At 41.3% G+C, this 23103-nt stretch overlaps 1 protein-coding gene across 1 annotated transcript in view; it reads right to left on the bottom strand.

Annotated features, from left to right (window-relative positions):
- LOC127004402 (visual pigment-like receptor peropsin) overlaps nt 1-23103 on the bottom strand; it is a 119173-nt gene extending 96070 nt beyond the window's left edge. Inside the window, exons 1-3 of the mRNA XM_050872054.1 lie at nt 23015-23103; nt 20833-20864; nt 14005-14063 (exon numbers count right to left, since the gene is read on the bottom strand). Coding sequence (XP_050728011.1) covers nt 14005-14063; nt 20833-20851 — 78 coding nt within the window. The 5' untranslated portion in view covers nt 20852-20864; nt 23015-23103. The remainder of the gene's footprint in view (nt 1-14004; nt 14064-20832; nt 20865-23014) is intronic.

Here is a 23103-nt window from a genome sequence, read left to right as displayed (position 1 = left end):
CCTTCCTCCATTTCCTTTTTTTTTTCTTTTCTTCAACCTTTCTATAGCTACACATTTCATCCACTCGTCCTTCCTTCTCCTTCACCCCCTCCTCCACTTCCTCCACTTCCTCTTTCTCTCCCTTCTATAGCCACACTTCCTACTCCTCTTCCTTCACCACCCTCTTCCACTTCCTCTATTTCTTAATTTTTTCTCATTCCTATATGCTTCACTTCCTCCTCTTCATTCATTCATTCCTCCACTTCCTCCTCTTCTTTCCTTTTTACTCCTTTCTATAGGCTTACTTCCTCCTCCTTCCTCCTCCTCCACCTCCTCCTCTACTTTCTCGTCTTCCGGTTTTAACTACTTACAACAGCCATACTTCCCCACTTCATTCTTCATCCTTTCCTTCACTTCCTCATTTTCTTCTCTTTTTTTTTCCTTTCTATTGCCTCACTTCCTCCTCCTCTTTCTGCACCTCTTCCTCCACTTCATCCTCTTCTTCCTTTGTTCCTCCTTTCTATACCCTCTTATTTCATCCTCTCTTCCCTTGTACCAAAAGATGTAAGATGCACGAAAAATGCCAAGATAACCTCGACACGAATGCCAACACGACCAGACAACTTATCACCAAAGTTGCTAAAAGAATTTAAGCGTCAAAAAAAATTAAGACCTTCCTCAGCATCTTCAACCGGCCGGTAGCTAAGCCTGTTAAGAGAGTCGAAACGAGTAGTACTTCTTTGCAACATTAATTAATTGTACGTTCTCGTGTTTGTAGAGAGAGTGTTAAATTCTTGTGTAAAGTTTTGTAGGACACTAAAATAATATAATAATAATAATAATAATAATAATAATAATAATAATAATGATAATGATAATGATAATAATGATAATAATAATAACAATAATAATAGTAGTAATGGCTTTCCTTAATTACCAGAAGAAGAAATTGTCCCTAAAGTTATAATTAAAGACTTTATATTGCCTGCTCTTCAATGTTTCCATGTTTCCTCCTCCTCCTCCTCCTCCTATCTCTTTCTTCTGATCCTGCATTTTCTTCATTTTTTTTGCCCCTTCATCTTTTCCCCCTCCTTTCTTCTTTTAGGCCCCTATTCATTCCGCCTCTCACGTTCAAGGGAAAAAGAAAAAAGTAAGAGGAGTAAGTGGAGGACAAAGGAAGAGTACGAGGAGGGGGAGGAGGAGGAGGAGGAGGAGGGGGAGGGGGAGAAAGAAGAAGTAGTAAAAAAGAAGACGAAGATAAAGAAAAAACGAAGAGAGGAAGTGGAGAGGAAACGTGAAACCATAGAAACGATCACCAGAAAATGAAGATAGGAAAAGGAGGAAATAAAGGATAGGGAGGAGGAGGAGGAGGAGGAGAGGAAGAGGAAGAATAAGAATAAGAATAAGAAGAAGAAGAAGAAGAAAAAAAGAAGAAAGTGAAGAAAAAGAAGAAGAGCACCCACGCAATGTCTATCTGTCTGTCTGTTCCCATTCTGTCTCTGCTTGTATCCCCTCTGTCTGTGTCTCTCTGTGCCGACCCTCTCTCTCTCTCTCTCTCTCTCTCTCTCTCTCTCTCTCTCTCTCTCTCTCTCTCTCTCTCTCTCTCTCTCTCTCTGTCCCCTAACAAGGTGTGCCGCCCCGGGTGCACTCTGCCTCCCCATCTCACATTGTTCCGCTGCCCGCCTCGAAGCACCCTCACAATGGACGGCGTAAGGCTGGAGGCGTAATGAGGAAGAGGGACACAGGTAAACGCCCCCCGACGGGATAGGGAAGGAGTTTAGGATTCAAGGGCAACAAAAAACTTAACGAAAATGAAGGATATTTATTGCCGACTTGTGAACGGTTTGGGGGTAAGGAACGAGGGGAAAAAAAGGAGGAGGAGGAGGAGGAGGAAGAAGAAAAGAAAAAGTAGATGAAATAAGGATGTAGATCGGCCTAGGGGAGAGGTGTGAAGTCTAGGGTAACAAAAAAGATTACGAAAAGGAAAGATATTTATTACTGACACGTGAACGGTTTTCGGGTAAGGGACGAGAAAGCGGGCGAAAAGGAATGAAAAATGATGACAAAAAATGGATGGGGGATAAGAACGACGAAAAATTACGAAAAGAGAAACATTTATTTATTGCGAAAAGGATTGAAAAATGAGGACAAAATATGGATGGAGGATAAGAACGACGAAAAATGACGAAAAGAGGAACATTTATTGACGGACGAAGGTAAGGACGGCAGATAAAATGGCTAAGGGTGAAGAACGAAAACGATGATCAAAGGACAATTATGTATGGACGATGGTAAGGAAAGGTAAGGACAGGTAAGAATAGGAGGGGAGTATCAAGGCACCTCTCCTTCCGGAACTGATCTCTTTTTCAACAGCTCATTTTTTTTTCTTTCATAGGAGTGCTGAGAGGGCGGTTTTCTTTTCTTTTTATTTCTGACCTTGAGATATTTCCTCTGGTGTAAAAAAAAGGTAAGGAAAGGAATGGAGTGGAGGACGAGAAAAGATAACCAGTGGACATTGATCTATTTATGGACGAAGAGGGTAAGGACTTGTAGAGAGAGTTTCAGGGATAAAGGACACAGCGATGAGGGAAAGACGACACGCGCTCTGAAGACAAATGTGGATGGTTTGGTGGAGGGAGGAAGAAGACATTTACCGAAGACATTTATTGGCGGTTGAGGAGTAAAGAATGAGGCGACAAATGGTGAAGAGAAAGAGCTTACACGGGCCCTGACAATAGACGTGTAGAAAGTGTCTGGGAGTAAACGGCGAAAAGAAAGGAAGAGAAGAGGTTGCTTATTGGTGGACGTAGAATATAGGAAGAGAAACTAAATGTAGAAAACAATGAAGAAATACACATACGCCCTGATGAAAGACAACATGTAAAGAGTGTCTGGGAGTAAAGGGCAAGAAGAAAGGAAGAGAAGAGGTTGCTTACTGGCGGACGTAGAGTATAGGAAGAGAAACTAAACGTAAAAAAACAAGGAAGAAATACACATACGCCCTGATGAAAGACAACATGTAAAGAGTGTCTGGAATAAAGGGGGTGAGGAAATGAAGAGAAGAGGTTATTTACTGACGGCCAAAGAGTAAAATAGGAGCAAAATATTGAAGACGAGGAAGAAATGCACGCGCGCCCTCAAGTTAACATGTGGAGAGGTTGTGCCACCATTGCCAAATTATCGTACTCAGAGCATAGTACTTACCGGTTTTTGACGCCTAACTATTGCCAAGAAACATCAGGAATTAACTATTTTAACGATAAATACAAATGAATCTAGTTATTGGGGCCCAAGAGACAGTTTTTGGGTCGGAAGTTGGTAAATAGAAAAGGCTCAATACAAAAATCTGGCAACGTTGGGATGTGGTAATAAAGAGCAAGAAGAAACGACGAAAAAGAGGATTTGTTACCTACTGACGGGTAAAAAATAAAGGAAGAGGAGCAAAACATAAAAGACGAGGAAGAAATGTATACACGCGCCTGACGACACAATGCGGAGGGACTCTGGGGACGAAGGACGGTAGAAATGGCGTAAAAGGGAATATTTATGGATGGGCGAGTGAAAGAACGAGATGTGGAGAGACTTTTGGTGTGGTGAGCGAGAAAAATGAGGAAGGCAGCTTATGCAACGTGTTCCGACATTTGGTGGAGTGGTTTGGGGTAAGGGACGACAAATCTGCGAGAAGAGGAGAGCGATTGCCTGTCACATGGAAAAGAGGAAAAAGGAAAAGACGAAAAAAGGAAAAATGATAAAGAAAAGGAGGAAGATAGACAAATGTGTGCTGTGGATAGGATTGTATGCGGGTGAGAGCTTGTCTGTTAAAAAAATCATATATACGACTGACACGAACTTTAGAGTCTTTTTATTATTTCAGAACACGTAATTATCCTTTCAGTGACAAGATATGAAGTGGAATGTTGTGGCCAGGACTTCATGGATAGACTTAAGCCCCCGCCGCGGACAAATCGTGTTCGCGGGACCCTAGTCAAAGGCAGATTCAAGGTCGAAAGAGCCTTGGAGAGCACCGCGCTGAGTGTCGGGGGGTGGGGTTGGGGTGGTGGGGAGGGGGAGGGGGGGGAGCTTCCTCTGATCTTCTTTCTCAGGGCAGGTCTTTAGTCCACATTGTTTCGGACAAAAAATTCACGATCCTCTGTCATCTGAGCCGCAAGGAACACAGGATGATATCGGCCAAGCGTTGAGGATAAAAAAAAGTCAAGCTGGAAGAACACGTCTTTCATGTGGCAAAATAATATATTGTGCGACATTGCTAATAGTATCTGGCGTGAACCAGTGTTGTATTTCCTTGTTTCACTGAAGAACAAACGTATGAATTGTGATGAAAAAATAGCAATATACCAGTGTGGCCACCTATCGATATAATGCAGTAGTTACAAAACAGATACGTGTATATATACATACATACGAGTTCTTTATGTGTGGACAATAAATAACCCAATAAATCACCCAACATCACCCAATAAATCACCCCATAAATCACCCAATAAATCACCCAACATGAACCCAATAAATCACTCAATAAATCAACATGAGCCCAACATGAACCCAATAAATCACCCAATAAATCAACATGAGCCCAACATGAACCCAATAAATCACCCAATAAATCAACATGAGCCCAACATGAACCCAATAAATCACCCAATAAATCACCCAACATGAACCTCTGGCGGAGAAATTTTACATATATAGGCAGTCTAGTTTTATCCCCCTTAAACCATCAGAAATAAAAAAAAAAAAAGGTTGAAACTAAAGGCGTTACATCACACACAGCTGTTGCGTAATATCTACACGAGACGACAAGAACGACGAAACCAAGTTGATATTTCATAATACCGCCGAGAGGACTGTTTGAGCGCTTCTAAATCGACAGGAGAACCACAGATGCTGAGCCAATTAAGCTGATCCACTTTTATGCCGGTCTGCAGAGGACAGATAACCGAGTGAAATACCACGAGGACCAGAAGGGACAGGATAACAGACAGCGGGATCTCGTTAAGCACCATCATAAATTTCAGCTTTAAGCGCTTAATGGCGGGTAATCTTGTCTGTAATCTCTAAATCGACCTCCCATGAGAGATTTGCTCCACCCAGAGACAAACGTCCTAATCTATTCTTGGTATTAAGGGAAAATTACCACGAGCAAGGGATGACAATACTGAAATCTGTAGTCTCTCTCTCTCTCTCTCTCTCTCTCTCTCTCTCTCTCTCTCTCTCTCTCTCTCTCTCTCTCTCTCTCTCTCTCTCTCTCATCTATCTCTATCTATCTGTTTATCTATCTATCTCCCAATCTATCTATCTCCCAGTCTATCTCCCAATCTATCTATCTATCTATCTGTCTATCTACCCATCCTTCCATCCATTTATCTATCTATCTATCTATCTGTCTGCCTATCTCTGTCTAGTGCTCTGAGGGTAGAGAGATTTACAAAAAGGTTCATATATGTTCAGCCCACACTGACGCTTTGGTCCCGGCTAGGTGGTCTGTCCCTAATCCTAAGTCAAACTACATCAAACGGCCGCCAAGACGCTGAATTTCTTCCTTAGCGAATATTAAGGGTGGAAGACGTACCAGAGGAGAGAGAGAGAGAGAGAGAGAGAGAGAGAGAGAGAGAGAGAGAGAGAGAGAGAGAGAGCAACGTATAGAAGAAGTGCAGGGAGGCAGAAGAGAACAAACTAAGAAGTAAACGGCACCTATCCCCTCCCTCACCCCCGCCCCCCCGCCCCCCACACCCCGCGGCAGGAGAGGAAATGTTGCACGAAAAAGATTACTCTGAACTGACGGCCGACATATGCTGCTGGGGTAGGGGGGGCAGGGAGGGAGGGGGAGAAGAGTACGCTCTCTCTGTAGCACTCACAAATAATGGTTAAAAAAACATACACAAACAGATTGCCTAATTAACTTACTAATTAATGAACAATAGTTACCTGTTTACAAGTTCACGCACCTTTAAGTCACGTATGCTTTATTATATACAGGTAACTTGACTACTGTATGCAATGGGCTTCCCTTCCCTCGTTCTGGGGTATATGTATAAATTTTAGCACTTTTTTTTTTCGTTTATTGTTCAAAGACGATCGCGTTACCTTAAAGTCGTTGATTTTTATTTATTTTTAATGCAAGGAGTCACTGGTAGAGGTACTGTTATTGTTTATCATTGTTGTATTTTATTTATATTATTATTATTACTTTTATTGGTTTGATTGAAAGTTTGAATCATTCCCCATTTATATTCATAGCTTCAGTTTATCTTAATTATAGTTGCATAGGTGTTAAATTTTCTCTTTCAGTATAGATAGTTCACTTACTTAATCTTGCATAGGTGTTTAACTTTCTCTTTCAGTATAGATAGTTCACTTACTTAATCTTGCATAGGTGTTTAACTTTCTCTTTCAGTATAGATAGTTCACTTACTTAATCTTGCATAGGTGTTTAACTTTCTCTTTCAATATATGCAGTTCACTTACTTAATCTTGCATAGGTGTTTAACTTTCTCTTTCAATATAGATAGTTCACTTACTTAATCTTGCATAGGTGTTAAATTTTCTCTTTCAGTATAGATAGTTCACTTGCTTAATGCTGCATAGGTGTTTAACTTTCTCTTTCAGTATAGATAGTTCACTTACTTAATCTTGCATAGGTGTTTAACTTTCTCTTTCAATATAGATAGTTCACTTACTTAATCTTGCATAGGTGTTTAACTTTCTCTTTCAATATATACAGTTCACTTACTTAATCTTGCATAGGTGTTTAACTTTCTCTTTCAATATATATAGTTCACTTACTTAATCTTGCATAGGTGTTTAACTTTCTCTTTCAATATATATAGTTCACTTACTTGATCAATCCTCTAGACGTTCACTGCATTGTTTTGTTTTTTGTCTTCACTTTTCTGTTTATTATTACACTCCTCTTCTGACCTCTACTGTTTGCAGCCTCAGAATTTTTCAGCAAAGTTTCTTCTTATATATCGGTGTGAAACTTTGTCTTCCAGTATGGTAACTTTAACATCAACTGCCCTTAACTTTCCCTACAACATATTCCTTTTACCTTGCTTCCTTTTTTGCCTCTTTTTTACTTATTTTCTGACCTTATTGTTTGCTTACTCGCTGTTTTCTTTCCCCTTCATTTATATCCCCAGACTTTTCCTCGCCTGCCATTGTCGTTTCGTAATGCGCCACCTACACATTCGCAGTTTTGTTCCTCTTCCATTATTCCTTTTCTTTGTTGCTAAAATTTTAACTCACTGTGTATCGTGCTCTCTCGGTCCAAACACACACACACACACACATTCACATACACATTCACACACACTCACACTCACACACTTATACGTACTCATACTCACAGTCACTCTCACTCTCTCTCACTCTCTCCCTCTCTGACCGTCGGTGTGTGGGTGATGTACCACTGTGAGAGTTGCTAATTGGTAGGCAGCGGCAGGCACAAAGCAAGAGCGCTGAGGTCTCTCCAAGTTGCAGCGACTGTATTACCCTTAGCTACGAGGTCCGGGGGCTATGTAGGTCGTAATGTTCCTAACGAGACTAACGGCCATAGTCTGAAACATTCCGGCGCCGTAGCACACATATTTGACACGGTTTTCGTAGGAATTTTGAGCATTCCCAGTGGTAGTTTAATGACCCTGGTGGTAGTTTGACCCTTCTTCTGCACCTTGAATATAAAATAAGCACTCATGAGAATCCGTTTGATCTCCTTTTTAGCCTTTAGAAATAGTTGATGTGAGCGGCGGAAGCGTCTGAAAATACCAACCTAAGCTCCTTTCGAGTAGTTCGTGGACGTTTTCAAAGCACTCACGTCGGGGTAAGGTGTGGAGTAACTGAGCTTGGTGAACAATGTTTTTCCTTTTCCTCAGATATAGTTGTTGATGCTGTGACGTATTATTTTTTACGGTATAAGACAGCATCATACGTAACGATACTGCACGCGACACGCTGCTCCAAAAAGATTACAGATGGTTCGAAAAGAGTGATATCATTTAGTTACAGAGGTCTAAGAAAATTTCTCGGTTGAGGGAATTTAAGTCGTGAAAAAGAAGAAAGTGGTAGCCACACTTTCAGCATCAATCCTCTGCCCTATCAAACATTTGTCCCCACGTCTCCTTTCTGTAGCCTAATTAAGAGATTCCATTTCAACTTGATTCGACAGTCGTTGAAACTTTAGGATATTTACTTACTTAATAACCAATCATTCAGCATCAGCCCTCTATACTAGAAGGTACAGTTGTTCATACATAAACTTCTTGTAGCTTTTGAGATACATTTTGTTTAGGCAGTTAGACAGCATATTTATCAAGGCAAGAACAGTCGCCGTCATTCTTATTATCTTGCGGACATAGTTTCAACAAGCACTATTGTCAACTTTTGTTAGGCCCTCAGTCCGTTTCCCGCTGCCCCCCGGAACTCATCTTTGAGCCTCTCTTTGGAGAGGTAATCTAGAGTCCGGGTTGATGGGTGGTCTTCAGGACAGCATGTGGATAGTCTTAGGCCACATAATTCTGCTACGTCTAAATTCAAGGAGGAAATTGTCAAACACATTCTTGAGCAGGTCCGTCACGGATGTGTGTGAAAAAACTTCTGAAAACAAACATGGAGGAAGAAGGAATTCAGGGGACGCATATGAAGTCAACTTTTCCTTTTACACGTGGGAATGTCTTTCCTCGACGCTGCCTTAATTGTCAGTCCAGAATAATCAGCATTTTCTGGCCCGGTGAACACCAGACGGGGAGGGCTGTGTGACGCCGCCCTCAACCAAGACATACAGACCTTCAGTCCTAATTAGTTCTCAGAACTGTTGACGTTAATGTCCTCTGATCCACATAAATCCTTGGGAAGGGAAGCCGCAGTATAATCTTTCAACGGCATCAGTTAACTTAAATCCTATAATTTAACTGCTTGAGTGGGCTCTCATGTGTTTGTGCAACTCTGTGTGTGTGTGTGTGTGTGTGTGTGTGTGTGTGTGTGTGTGTGTGTGTGTGTGTGTCAGCCTGCCTGGGTCGCCCACACAGGTCACACTCGCGGATAAATATTTCTGTATAGGTATTTCCTTTGTGTTCATCATGCTAGCCTTGGTGGGCCGTGTTGCCCCGAAGGGGTTCTTTACTTCCTCAAGTGTTTGTTGTACCTCGTCTCCTTATTTATTTAGCGCCGAGACAATTGCATTAACAAGTTTGACGGCGAGATATCCGCCGTCCGTCTATTCCCACACATGTGTTTCTTGCTCGAGTGTGTTAAGAAAGTCTTCTTTTGTTAAGCGGCCAAACAAAATCTGAGCCAGTTGAACCACCAATAACAATGAAAGTTTTCTATTCTGTTCACGCGTATTTACTGATGTGTGTGTATGCAGCATTCTCAGTTTTAATTCTTTGCGTTATATTTTCAACAGAATCAAACCACATTGATTGTATATTTTATGAAAACACACACACACACACACACACACACACACACACACACACACACACACCGTCTGTAAATTGAAGAAGTGTTTGTCTTTATAAAATCATGGCGACAAGAAACCACAGCACCAGGGAAGTGAAGGGTGAGAGGAGCAACGGAAGGGAGAGAGGGAAGGGAAAAAAAAATCCTCCTTCCTACACCAGCCACAAGTGATGGAACAAGCGGGAGGAGGAGAAAGAGAGGCGACGAACATCAATACTGATTAAAGCCCGCAGGGAAGATAAGGAAAGGTTGGAAGGGAGTCGGCTGTCAGGTGCAACGTGAGAGGAAGGAGAAAAAAGAAAGAAAAGGTCAAAGGTACGCGCGACATTTCTGGAAGAGTACGAGGTAAAACCGTTTTAAGGGAAAATAAGAAAAAGTCTCGGGGGTGTTGTGTACGCCACGACGTTCAGGTGAAAGGAAAATATATATAAAGGTGAGGTACAAATAGAAGCGGACAGTCTTCTTGGAAAATATACAAGGAAACAAAGTCAACAGAACAAAACAATGCTACGGATATATATATATATATATATATATATATATATATATATATATATATATATATATATCTATATATATATATATATATATATATATATATATGACATTGTTTTCGGAATACGAGAATAGAGAAAATACAGAAAATAAATGAGGTGTAAATGATACGAGTGACTTTGAAAATTTTTAAAATGAAACAAAACTAAAGGAAGATAAGAGAAGCTGTTAAGGAGACGTAGCATAACCAGTTATGTCGAATATAAAGAATTAAAGGAGAGAGAGGGAATAAAGATGTAAAAGATCGGCAGACGACGTGTTGGAAAGTTAGGAAATAGAAATCAAGGGCATCGGCAGCCAGGTCTACGTAGCCCACGCGGGGAACCAGGAGCGCAGAACCAGATAGTTGTGTAATGACGCCTGCCGGGTGACACGACGCGAGAAGGGAGATGAGGTACAATTGGCCCTTTCCTTCCTCACTGATATGATTTGTTTAGAATGTATAGGGGAGGATGTTACAAGGCAAAACATCAAAGAAAAAGAGGCGCTGAGCATAAGCAAAGGGATAAAAGATAGATATGATACTTAAAACAAGGATGAAAAGGGAATCAATTAGCAAACACGGCAAAACATGAAAGTAAAAAAGGCAAGGTAACTTGATATAAACTAGACGTTGAGTATAAACAGAGATAAAAAGATGGATATGGTACTTGAAACAGGGATAGAAAAAGGAGAAATCAGAAAAAAAACGGGAAAACACGAAAGTAAAACAGACGAGGTAACAGGACAAGAAAAGGGGGCAAAGTATAAACTGAGAGAGAAAAAAGAATGATACCTCAAACAAGGATGGAAAAAAAGAGTAATTAGCTAAATGAAAAAAAAAAAAGAACGGCAATCTATGAAAGCAATAAATAAAACGAGGTAACAGAGATACATGTAGGTGAATCTTTTAACGTATTGAAAACTGTCCACTATCGATTCACCAGTAAAAACACTGTAAAAAGGCCTGAAAGGGGGCTTATGTAGTATGGTGAGCTGTGCATTGAAACGTACACACACACACACACACACACACACACACACACACACACACACACACACACACACACACACACACACACACTGCCTTTAGTGCCTCGAAAACGATGATGGCAGGCGACAAACAGACAGAGACAGACAGAAAGCAAACAGATACAGTGAAACAAACCTACAGACAAATAAAAAGAGAATCATGACGAACAGAACTACCTTACATATATTCGCTTTTCGTCGTCGCGTTGGGTATGAGATCCAAAACTTGATTTCTCTCGGGAAGACTAATGTTGGGATGTGAGTTAATCTGTGAGTGACGCTCAGAGTGGATGTAGCCAAGCCCTTTATCTTCCCTCTGGGGGGAGGTTAGGAGGAGGCGAAGGGAGAGGAGCAGGTTGATGGGCAGTAGGAATATGGATAGTAGGAGGAGGAAGAGAAAGAGAAATACAGTGAAAGGGAATTGTGAAGAAGAAATGAGAAGGAGGACTAAAAGAGGGGAGAGAAGTAGGTGAAGGATTATTTACAGGAACAATAAAAAGAGTAAATTAAGTAGGAGGAGGAGGAGGAGGAGAATTTAGTGGTGGAGGAGGAGGAGATAATAACAGTTGTGTTGAAAATGAGGAGAGGAAGGTAAGGGAAGTAAAAAAAGATGAGTGGTTTTAAAGACGAAGAAAGTACTAAGACAAGGTAGGGGAGAGCACCTGGATACGAAAAACAAAGCAGGTAATACAATTATTAATGTTGGAACAATCAATAAATCAATCAATAGGGGCATAGGCCGGAGGTGCGTCGCCTCGCCCACCCTACGGCGCTAAATCAAAATGATGTCAAAATCAAAGGTGTTTATCAGTCTTTCTCTTGACAACCGTTTCGTTTCAAATCTCATAAGAACACGTCGTCTGCCTATCTTTTACATCTTTATTCCCTGCCTCTCCTTTAATTCTTTATATTCGATATCACTGGTTATGCTACGTCTCCTTAACTGCTTCTCCGTAACATTCTCTCAGCGAGTACTAATTGGCATCATGAGTACGAATTAGCTACCATTTCCTACGCTGATTCTTCCCTTCCCATTACTGTCGGCTGGGGTGATTTATTAATGCCTGGAGCCATAAATATCCGCCAACGTTATTATTGCCTCACAGCGAAGGGAAGTGTTGCAATATGGCTTAATTAATAGAAACGTAGACTTCATAAAACCTAACCTTTCAAAACGATCATCCTAAATTATCACACTTCCATTTACGTTATATAACTGGTATTAGTTTTACCTTACACGTCGCTTAGTAGAACTTCATATAATTAGTACTAGAATCATGTCTTTCCAACTAAAGGAAACATTTGTCATTATCATCATTATCATTTGTTATCATCATCATTATTTCCATCAACATATTTATTATTCTTACTAACAGCATCACCACAGCTGCTCCCCCTCCTCCTCCTCCTCCTCCTCCTCTTTTTCTTCTTCCTCCTCCTCCTCCTCTTCCTCCTCCTATTCATCATCATTAGCGAAAGCAGTATCATCACCATAGTAATTTATCTTATATTTCTCGATCCTCACTGTCAACATCATTAGCACCCTCATCACCATCAAGAGCACAATGGACGCATTCTCTACCAACACCACCACCACCATCATCATCATCACCACCGCCACTCACTTATGATGAATAGCCCGACAAAGGAGCCTCCCTGGTTGGAGATTTAATTAAGAGAACCATTCTGCCCATAATAATAAAAAAATGGCTTATATCACACATTTAACCTCTTACGCCCATTACTATTTGTTTGGATTTTCATTTTGCTACAACATCAGTTCTGCGTTGTACTACGTTTGTTTGTTTGCTTGTTTTTACGTTCCGCTTATGGCGCCGGTAACCTTTCTTGGTGGGGCTTGGTGGTCGACCCCGGCCCGTTATGGCGCAGGCAAGTGTTTATAGAGGCGCCATCTTGCTTTGCTCATGCTGTCCCCGGAGCTCATCTTTGATCCTCTTTTAAAGAGAATCTAGAGTATGGGTTTATGAATGGCGTTCAGGACAGAATGTGGGTAGTCTTAGGCCAATCGGCGAAGACTGAAAATTGTCAGCTTGGGGCGGCGGGAGGGACGCGAACCCGGGTCCTCCTGGACGCTGCGCCCCAACGCTAACCTCAAAGCTACCGCCTCCTCACGTATACCCTTTCACGTTAACATCGATATTAAGCCCTGCCCACATCTCTATTGATATTATTTCCGTGCCAGCCTAGTGATGTATATAAAGATCGAGCGAGCGTCGCGGTGAACATATTTATTCCTGCCCTTCCAAGGCAAGAAATGTTATGATGAAAATTTCTTCTCAGATTAAGTTAATTTTCATTTCCATTTTTTAAAGGAGTCTGCACGAACGCTGCCGGTAATAAATTCGTGAAGATGGGTTACAAGTCGTAGAGGAATAAAGACAGGTATTAAGTGCCGTATGTACTTCATATTAAAGCAAGCCATTCTGGAGTACATATTTCCAGTCTTGCGTACAAGTATTAAGTTCACCACTGTAGCAAATTGCTGCAATCGTTATACGTATTTGTCTTCCCTTCTGGGAAAAAAAATAATATCCTGGCATTTAGCATTTTCAAACACGTAAAAAAACGTCAAAAAAAAGCCTGAAATTTGCATTACGCTACTTAACAAATAAGTCTGATGTGAAAATCCTTTGAGGATCATCAGGCCCTGGTGCCCACGAGTCTCTTCGTGACACGCTTTGCCACGGCACTAAAATATTTCGAGGCGTTCGTCAGAACACTCGTACAATAACCATGATTTCTCTCTCTCTCTCTCTCTCTCTCTCTCTCTCTCTCTCTCTCTCTCTCACACACACACACAACTTCAATATTAGTAAAAAAAAAAAAAAAACATGGCCAAAGTTCTTGATGTTGGAAACAATGTTGTTCTCAAATATGTGTGTGTGTGTGTGTGTGTGTGTGTGTGTGTGTGTGTGTGTGTTGTTGTTGTTGTTGTTGTTGTAAGACGGTATCGGTACTCACCTGGGCCTGGCAGTGGTCGTCGTTCAGCAGAGAGGATGCGGCTGCCCCGACGCACGTCCCTGCAACAAACAAGAGCAACAGCCGTCAGTGGCAACGTAGGCGGCGAGGGGGAAGATTAGCTAGTCACCGCGAGGTTGGCCATGAGGCATCACATTTCATATACCACTAAAATATATATAACAAAAAAATCGTGTAATATTCGAGATACTTTAATTTTATTATTATTATTACCATTATTATTATTATTATTATTATTATTATTATTATTATTAATGATGATAAAAATCACTATCTATCATTAACACAATTACTGTATCATTATCATCATCCTTATTATTTTTATCGTTGTCACTCATCATCTTAGTTACATCATCTTGGTTACTTCAGTATATAATATCAAACTATAGTAGGATATATATTTTTCTCACCATAGTAGCCTGAACCCTTATATCAAATTCCATGGGATGTATACAAAGCCACTGCATGTAGAGGGCAGTAATGTCCAAATAAGGCCCTTTGTCTGGATTAGAGAGAGAGAGAGAGAGAGGGGGGGGGCGGTTCTAGAGCTAGCGAACTATAAATTAATAGCTCCAAACAGAGGGCCCTCCTTGTGTGAAGATTTTTCTTCTTACAGCAAAGAAGGCAGTTCAAGGGCAAAACCAACGAGTCTCAAGAATCCTTGGACAAAACATAGGCTTAGAAAAGCTATATGTAGCACACAAAGTACAGCGACTGTTCCAACAAACAGAAAACATCATGCGCCATCTTTAAAATCCCCCAATGAATAAAATCAAATTAGGTTATTTACATTCGTACCAACAGTCGCCTTTTCTTGCCATTATAGCCAAAATATTCCAGCTATACTAAACTGTACTGGGCAGCATTTCCCACACTGTATTAGTCTTTATCTTATAGGGTAGGAAATTGTGTTATAAATAATTCCATGATTCAGTATAATTCCTCAATTTTACTTCAAAGCAGTCCAACCAAAGCAGCCTCATCACTATAGCCTAGTCAGTTGAAAAAAAATCCCTACGTCGTGCTTCTGCATATATCTAAACATCACCGACCAAATCATGCTACGCCGAACTAAATTAGGCTATGATAGGCTATTCTGATGTTTGGATATGATGATATTCAGTAAATTATTAGTGTGCATATCAATATCCCAAATTAATTCACTTTTTGGTTTTGTGATGAGATGAAACTCAGTGACAAAATATAAGTAAATGATACGTAAATGATAAGTTGAGTAACAATAGTTATAACTTTCTGGTGCTAATAAACATCACCTTAAACATAATCTTTCCTGGAGGGGTGAGTTAAGGTCCTCAGATACGCCGTAATTTACCAGTATATCACTTTATTTTCTGTTGTTATCTATCTTCTAGTATATTCCTGGTTTCACACTTAATTCTGTGCATAAGGTGTGTTGGGTTTCCAGAAATTGCAACTTAATATATTCTGTTCTCTTCCACCTTTACCTATTTCACTGGATTCATTGTAAGTTTAATGATAATGATGACATACAATAAAAGAACAGTATTATACACTTACATACACAGCCAACCACAATGATCACTAAAGAAGAGGAAGAGGGAAGGGAGAAAAATAGGAACTAGCAGGGAAGGGGAAGATAGAGAAGGAAAGGAAGGAGAGAAGGGAGATTATCGTAGAGGAGATAAGAAATGAAAGAAGGAACGAAGAGAAACAGATTAGTAGGAAAGGAAGTGTTAGGAAGAGAGGTGGGAAAGGAAAGAGAGAAGGGAGAGAAAAAGATTAGTAAGGGAGGAGGAGATAAAAAGAGAAAGAAGTATGGGAGAGAAATAGAGATTAGCAGGGAAGAAGATTGACAGAAAGGGAAAGGAAAAGAAGGAAAGAGAGAAGGGAGATAAAGAGAGATAAGTAGGGGAGGAGATAGAAAAAGGAAGAAGGAAGAAAAAAGGAAGTGAGAGATGGGAAAGGAGAGAAAGATAGCCCAGTCAAGAGAAAGAAATAGGTAGCCTCTCAAGCTCACGTCAGTCACATACTCACCCCACCTTGGCCGAAGACTCACTGCTGCTGTGTTTGGAAATGATTCCTTTATATGCTTTACTTACCTTGAACTCTTGCACTCTACCACCAACTTCTGAATTTTCCATTGCATAAATGAGAAAACGCTTCAATGCTTCCAGTAAAACTCTAAACATAAATAAGGAGAAAAAATCTAGCTATATTCGCTACTGTCGTAAAAGAAGTGTTATTTTATCTGCCATTACACAGCACGAAGGTAGCGACTTAAAGTACTCGGTCTTCTATGCTATGGCTGTCCTCTATGTGCGAAGTAATAATGGTATGAAGGTGCTTTTAAGAGATTATTTTTCCTCCACTCCATAATGCGGTTTTAATGCATGGGGTGACGCAATGGAGAAGGTTGCTTGCGGGGTGTTGCCATATCGGGGCCTCAAAGCGATACCTGTTACGGCATATTGTCGAAGCTTTAGAACATAAAAAAAATCATGAATATTCCTCGTGAGGGACTAATTAGCATGCATTGTGTATCTGTATTCTTATTTGGGTAAGCCTATATATGAGATAGCCAGTCACGGAGTCTCCTGTTTCAGTAACGGTCGACCACAGAGAACCACACACACACAGCCATCAATATTAAATGGCAACTACAAAGCAGTGCATAATTTTATATTTCAATTGTGTATTCATAGCCATCCTCTCCATATAACTGTTTGCTCTTATCAATCCTCTTTTATCGATTTTTAAAAGAATGCTAGTCGGTAGCCGATACTGAAGGGGGAAGGGGAAGTGAAGAGGGATGAGCTAGTAGTTTTAAGTGACCTAAACTTCGGGCCGGTTTTATACTCACTGGTTTTCGTTAGCTAGCCAGCAAACGGAGGCCTGCTGCGCGCGATCGGGTTTGGAATCGAACTTGAGATATGTGTTCCGAAAAAAAATATTAAAGTAGCACTGCCCTGGAATTCCCACACCATCATTACGTTTTGTCTCATAACTACGTTAGCTAAGAATCTCGCTTTCATAAACTGATGACTCAGTGATGGGGGAGTTAATCTCACTGCTAATGAAATCTGCTGATCTATCGTCTGCCTTTCGCCTCTCCCTACCTCCTTCCTTCCCCTACTCTCATCATCCTCTTCACCTCCTCACGAGTTTTCTCTCCCTCTCCATTTTTTTCTCTTCACCCCCACCTCTTTGTTATCCGCTTCTCCGCACTTTTACCGCCCCGTCCTCGTCTCATACACTCTCTCATCTCTGTTACCAAGAACCCGCCTTCCTCTCGCCGCCAGCCTCCTCCTCCCTCCCCGATCCTTCCGCCCTCGCCGCTGGCTTATGAAGAGCCGACTTCACAGGACTTAGTCAGGCACAGGAGATCATTATTTTCAGGAATTCAATCACGTTGAGGAATTTCGTCCGAATTTTACAAAACAAGTTTTACCATAAAATCTATGCACATCGAATTTCTGTCGACCTTAGATTTCTCAGGAAAAAAATGGTTCAGTGAATGTATGAAGGAAACTAAACAGACCAAAGAATTATGTGAATCTAAAAAGCTCGCCACCTTTGCGGAAAATGTACCTAAATGAGAAAGCCGCAGCCAGCCAGGCACCTGCAGATAAGGGCGTAAGACACTTCCAATCGAGTATACAAGGGGGCCAGGAGGTGTTGCAAGTCTATAAGTAACCCTAACCTGCATTATGTGTGTGTGTTTGTATATGTATGAATATGCCCCGACGTTGGCTTGTCCATGTTGTCGTCTCTTAATTGAAGCAAAGCTTTCGAACGACTGTTTAAGTAATCTTAATAAACTTTTACATCTTTCATTCATTTTTAACTCGTTACCTCACAGACACCTGCCCTGAAAGCACACAGGAATTAGCATTATGCAGTCAGTTACATGGATAGAGAGAGAGAGAGAGAGAGAGAGAGAGAGAGAGAGAGAGAGAGAGAGAGAGAGAGAGAGAGAGAGAGAGAGAGAGAGAGGATGACATCAAAGTGCAGAGGCGGCAGCACCAAGACCACTTTCCGCTGAGTCTATTCTCAACAAAACAGTTGTTAAATAACCTGCCTCGGCTCCACCATCCATGCTATCGTGGCAGATTAATGTCAGTCTTCTTGGTTGGAAAGTAATAGTGGCAACTCAGAAATTGTAGAATAATTTAGCACCGACAAAGAGCCGAGTAGGAAGATGAAATAATAACCTTGGCCTGACCAGGATGGAGTGCACTTACACCAGACCCTTTAAGTCACTTATGCAATGAAACAAACGTAACTTCGATACGGTCGATTTATACACGTTTACCCTTTATCTATCCTTTCTTCTGTGCGTGTGTAGTTCAATTATTATCATACAGCGGGAGTGCGGCCGTAAACCTGAAGGAGCGAAGGCCTGGGGGCGGGAGGGGTCGCTATCTGCCGCCCAGGTGGTGCTGAAGGCTGCCGCGTACCGGCCTCGTCAATATTCAGGAACGGCCTCCAAAACTTTTGAACGTAGCCCATTCAAGTAAACATTTCCAGCCGCGGCATAAACTTTTTGTCCCTTAATTTCCAACCTTCCTTTAAGCCGCTTTCAGCTCTATTTTATAAAATAATGAAGGCAGACAGTTTCGACCTCTACAACATCGACACAGATTCAGTACACACCAAGATTTCAGTCTCGTATTTGAATTACGAAAGACTGTGTTGATGAAACGATAAAAATGGAGAGTAAAAGTGACACACACACACACACACACACACACACACACACACACACACACACACACACACACAGTGTGAGAAAAAAAAAATAGATACATACATACATAAAAACATACATACATATATACATACATACGTACAACTAAAAACAAACAGACAGACAGACAGGCAGACAGACAGATTGAGAGATAGATATAGGTAGATACATTAAGAGATAGATGATTGCAGATTTAGATATATAGATAGGTAGGCGAAAAATCAGAGACAGACGCTGAGTTGACTTGTAACAAAACCTACTAAGAACTCCACAATGAAATATGAAAAAAAAAGCATTTAGTGGAGTAGAAATCCTCGAAGTATCCCAGAGCATCGTGATTGACTTTCTACGCAGGAAATTTGATCTGAGTACGACAAAGACGGACAGAGAAAACTCCTGCAGGTGCGAGGCTCAGCATATCAGCCCCACACCGCATGCTGGCTCACGTTGCCCCGCTACGTGACTTATCGAGTGTTGCCCGAACCCGCCTGACCGCCCGACGTGCACCGCGACTCTGTATCCTCCGTGGCTCCGAGAAGACACGGAGGAACCCAAGCACACGACGGCACCAACGCGTAATACGTACACTGGAGCGTCTTACTAGTTACTTCCGGGACCTATGATATGACCTTAACTTCCTAGAAAAGCATTAGCGGTGTAGTAGTAGTAGTAGTAGTAGTAGTAGTAGTAGTAGTTTTTTTATTTTTTTTTACAGAAAAGGAGACTGTTCAAAGGCGTGAAAAGAAAAAAAGAAAACAATTAACCTTAACTTCCTAGAAAAGTAGTAGTAGTAGTAGTAGTAGTAGTAGTAGTAGTAGTAGTAGTAGTAGTAGAGGTAACCCCCTGAATAAGTAGTAGCTATATTTGTTAAGGGTGAAGCCCCTAACTTGTCCTTACAAAAAAAATCGCTTAAATAATTGACTTCTACCGGAGTAAAATATCAATGATAACCTAATCACTTAATGACAGGACCTTACAATGACCTCGTTGGAACTTAGGAGAGCCACACTGAAAATAAGTTTTAATTAAATAATTTAATATGTCGTCTTCGGTAAACTGTATGTCTGTACCTTAAAAGTAAAAGTCCCCCAAAATCACTCAAGCGCTTGAGCTTGCATATGACCCGCAGAGAAGGAATGCTGCAAAGGGAACCAAGCATTTAGCGCCAATGTAAACCTTGCATGATTGCCATTCCGTACGAAACATTCCGATTAGTGTTTGTCAGGGTAAAAACTACTCTGGGAAAGCGAGTTGGTGTTAAAATAAAACATCAAAACGAAGTGTGATAACCTAACTTTGTTCGTACAATATATCATTCATTGATGTGAGTTCAGTTTTTTTTTTTCTAGTTTAGTTAGATTTTTTTTACTTGTATGAGTGCCCATTGGAGTAGTGCGCAGATATTGAGGAACACATCCCATTAACGATATGCCAACAGACGTGGCAGACGTTTCATATCCGAGGTTATACAAATACCGGTTTCCATCAGCCAGACTGTTCGTGAATTTTGATAATTTTGTATGATGAGAAGTACTATGTATTATGATTACTTTGGCGAGTATTGTGATAAGTAAGCTTTTAGCGTATGTGGTGTATGATGCAACCCCGTGAAGCCTACCCGCTGGCATGTATTATTAACCACCAAGGTGATAACTCGTGGGGTGCGTCAGCGAGTAGAGAGAAGAATCCGTAGAAGAGCGATCGTGCAATACAAGAAGAAGCACGAAAAGGAGAAACCATCAATAATAGAATATAACATAAAAAAGGGAAGACATGTAAGGACAATGAATAATGAAAAGAATAATCAAGATAAAAAGTTAAACGAAACGCAAGGAAAAATCGAAAGAAAAGAACAAAGAAGAGAACAGTGGAAAGGTGCCGCTGCAATAATAATACTATATATATCGAACAACAACAACAACAACAACAACAACAACAACAACAACAACAACAACAACAAGACATGGAAAAAAAAAGAACAAGGAAGAGAACAATAAAAGCATGCCTACCGTTGCAATGACAATATCTTCCGAACAACAACAAAAAACAACAACAAGGAAAGGGGGGGGGGGGGCACTTACCGTCGATGGGAGGCTCCATTAGGAACAACAACCTGAAAGAAAACAACATCACATCAGTAACAGTTAATGAGTACTTATCCCGTCCCTGCCATGGCCATAGACGCTCTGCTCTCCACGAGGCGTGCAAAGGAACAAGAAAGGGGGCAGGGGAGCGTAAGGAAAGGGAGGAGTGGTGAGGGAAAGGAGTGAGGGAGGAAGGGAATGGGTTGGAGAAAGGGAAAGGGAGATGGGGTAAGCGAAGGAAGGGCTGAGGAAGGGGAGGGGGGAGGAGGTGGATGGAAGGGGAAAGGAAAGGGTGGGGAAGGTAAGCAAGAGGAATGAAAGAGTTAAGTAGGTTAGGAAAGAAAAAGTTGGAGGATGAAGGGAAGGGGAGAGGGAAGGGAAGGAAGGGGAATGAAAGGCTTAGTAGGTTAGTTCGAATTCTTACTCCTCCTTTTCTTCCTTTCCTTTATTTTTCTTTTCTTTTTTTTTACATTTAACAATACTGATTAACAAATGAAGCGTGATAGAGGAGTACAGCCCCGCCAGAGTACTGACCACCACATGAAGGTTAAGATAGAAAGTAAGAACTCCAGAAAGGATGAAGGCTGCAAGCTGTAAATGGCATATTGTTTAGATTGTCTTCGTATTATACTTCATGTTGCGGGGTAGAGTTTATTTGCTTTTAACTGTGCTAGGGTATATTTTCCACTTACGGCAAATAAATCATACATGAGCGGCCATCGGGAGAAAAATACCCTCTCTCCTTACATATGCATGCAAACAGAAAACATGAATTCAGGGAAAGAGGACGGAGCATATTTTAAACAATCAAACTTTGTCTTATTTAGTCACGTTCATACTCTAGGGAAATCACCGCCACATTTTGTCGGCACTTGGACCCTGCAGGAGCCTCAGTTTCTCTTATTGTATTCTGTCATTCAGGAATTTCTTACAACGTTGAATCATTTCGGTTTGAAGTGCCGCCACATTTATACACACTCGTTTTATGTTAACTTTAGAAATGTAACCCTAAAGCAACCGGTGAAGTGAGGCTTACTATAACCACTTGTTTCTCCCTCTCTTTTTTTTTATAGAACAAGGGAGGCAGCTCAAGGGCAAAAAATAGCATTAACCAACTATAACCAATCGTTTATAATGTCCCTTGCAAACTTATTTTCCTCTTTTATTTTTCTAGAGTGCTTTGGTGGTGTCATTTATCCTCGGAGCAGAGACACCCTAGTATAAGAAAGTGGTACTCAGAATCAGCCGTTTAAATGAGACTTTCAGCTAACTATTTCTGGCTCATTCCTTACTGACGACGAACTGCCAGTCAGAACGTGGCGTCATGGCTATGTAATTTCATCGAGGAGTGTGCAACAGAGCAAGATATAACCCTGAGCGGGAGGGAAGGTCGGGGCGAGGCCTGCTCCCCCAGCCCGCCTCCCCCTGCGGCACCCTCAACCCGCTGATATCGCTCGTTCCCTCAAGGTTAAAGTGGCGGCGAGGGATCAAGAGGCCCAAGGGTGTGGTATAGCAGCCCTTCCAGCCGCCCACAAAGAGGCTGCTTCATACAATGGACGGCTCTTACTCCTTTCCTCACACTACAGAAGCTGCCGTATTATTATTATGAATTTTGATTTGATAATTCGTTCTATCACCACTGGAATTTAACTATCCAGCGAGAACAAACTCTGGTTTTCACACACTGCCTGGCTTTTTAGGCAGCAACGCTTCGCATGCCACTGATAATAATGACATGATGATGATGATGATAATGATAATAAGCTATCTGATTAGTGCTTGGCAGGCTTCCGGCTCAAAATTTACGTTAGTTCAAACAAAATACATGAAACAAACCAATAAGTTCCGGTGGAGTATGGGATGATTGGGACCCCGAGGAGACTCTCGAGGGGAGTGTAATGTGTTAAATCAGGTCAGAGGTGAGAAATCTATGAATGGCAGCGAAGAGTGTGTGTGTGTGTGTGTGTGTGTGTTTCTTGTATTTGTGTGAGCGTGTGCTTGTTCGCTTGCTGATGTGTATGTTTGTTTATTGTTTGTTTGTGTGCGCTTTCTTGTTTGTTTGCTTGTTTGTTTGTTTGTGTATTTGCTTGTGAATTTGAGTATTTGCTTGTTCATATATTTGTGTGCTTGCTTGTTTTCGTTTTTTTCCGTCTGCCTGTGTGTGTTTAACGCCACTAACCGTGTTCTGACGCTCAGATTTCGCTCACGTCCCTCGGCGAGTGTTCCCACGGCGACGGGTAGCACCAGACAGGGCCGGAGGGGAAGCCA

The sequence above is a fragment of the Eriocheir sinensis genome, chromosome 28 (assembly GCF_024679095.1).
Source record: "Eriocheir sinensis breed Jianghai 21 chromosome 28, ASM2467909v1, whole genome shotgun sequence".
NCBI lineage: Eukaryota > Metazoa > Arthropoda > Malacostraca > Decapoda > Varunidae > Eriocheir > Eriocheir sinensis.
The sequence above is the reverse complement of the archived record's forward strand: the minus strand, read 5'-3'. Positions and strand labels throughout refer to the sequence as shown.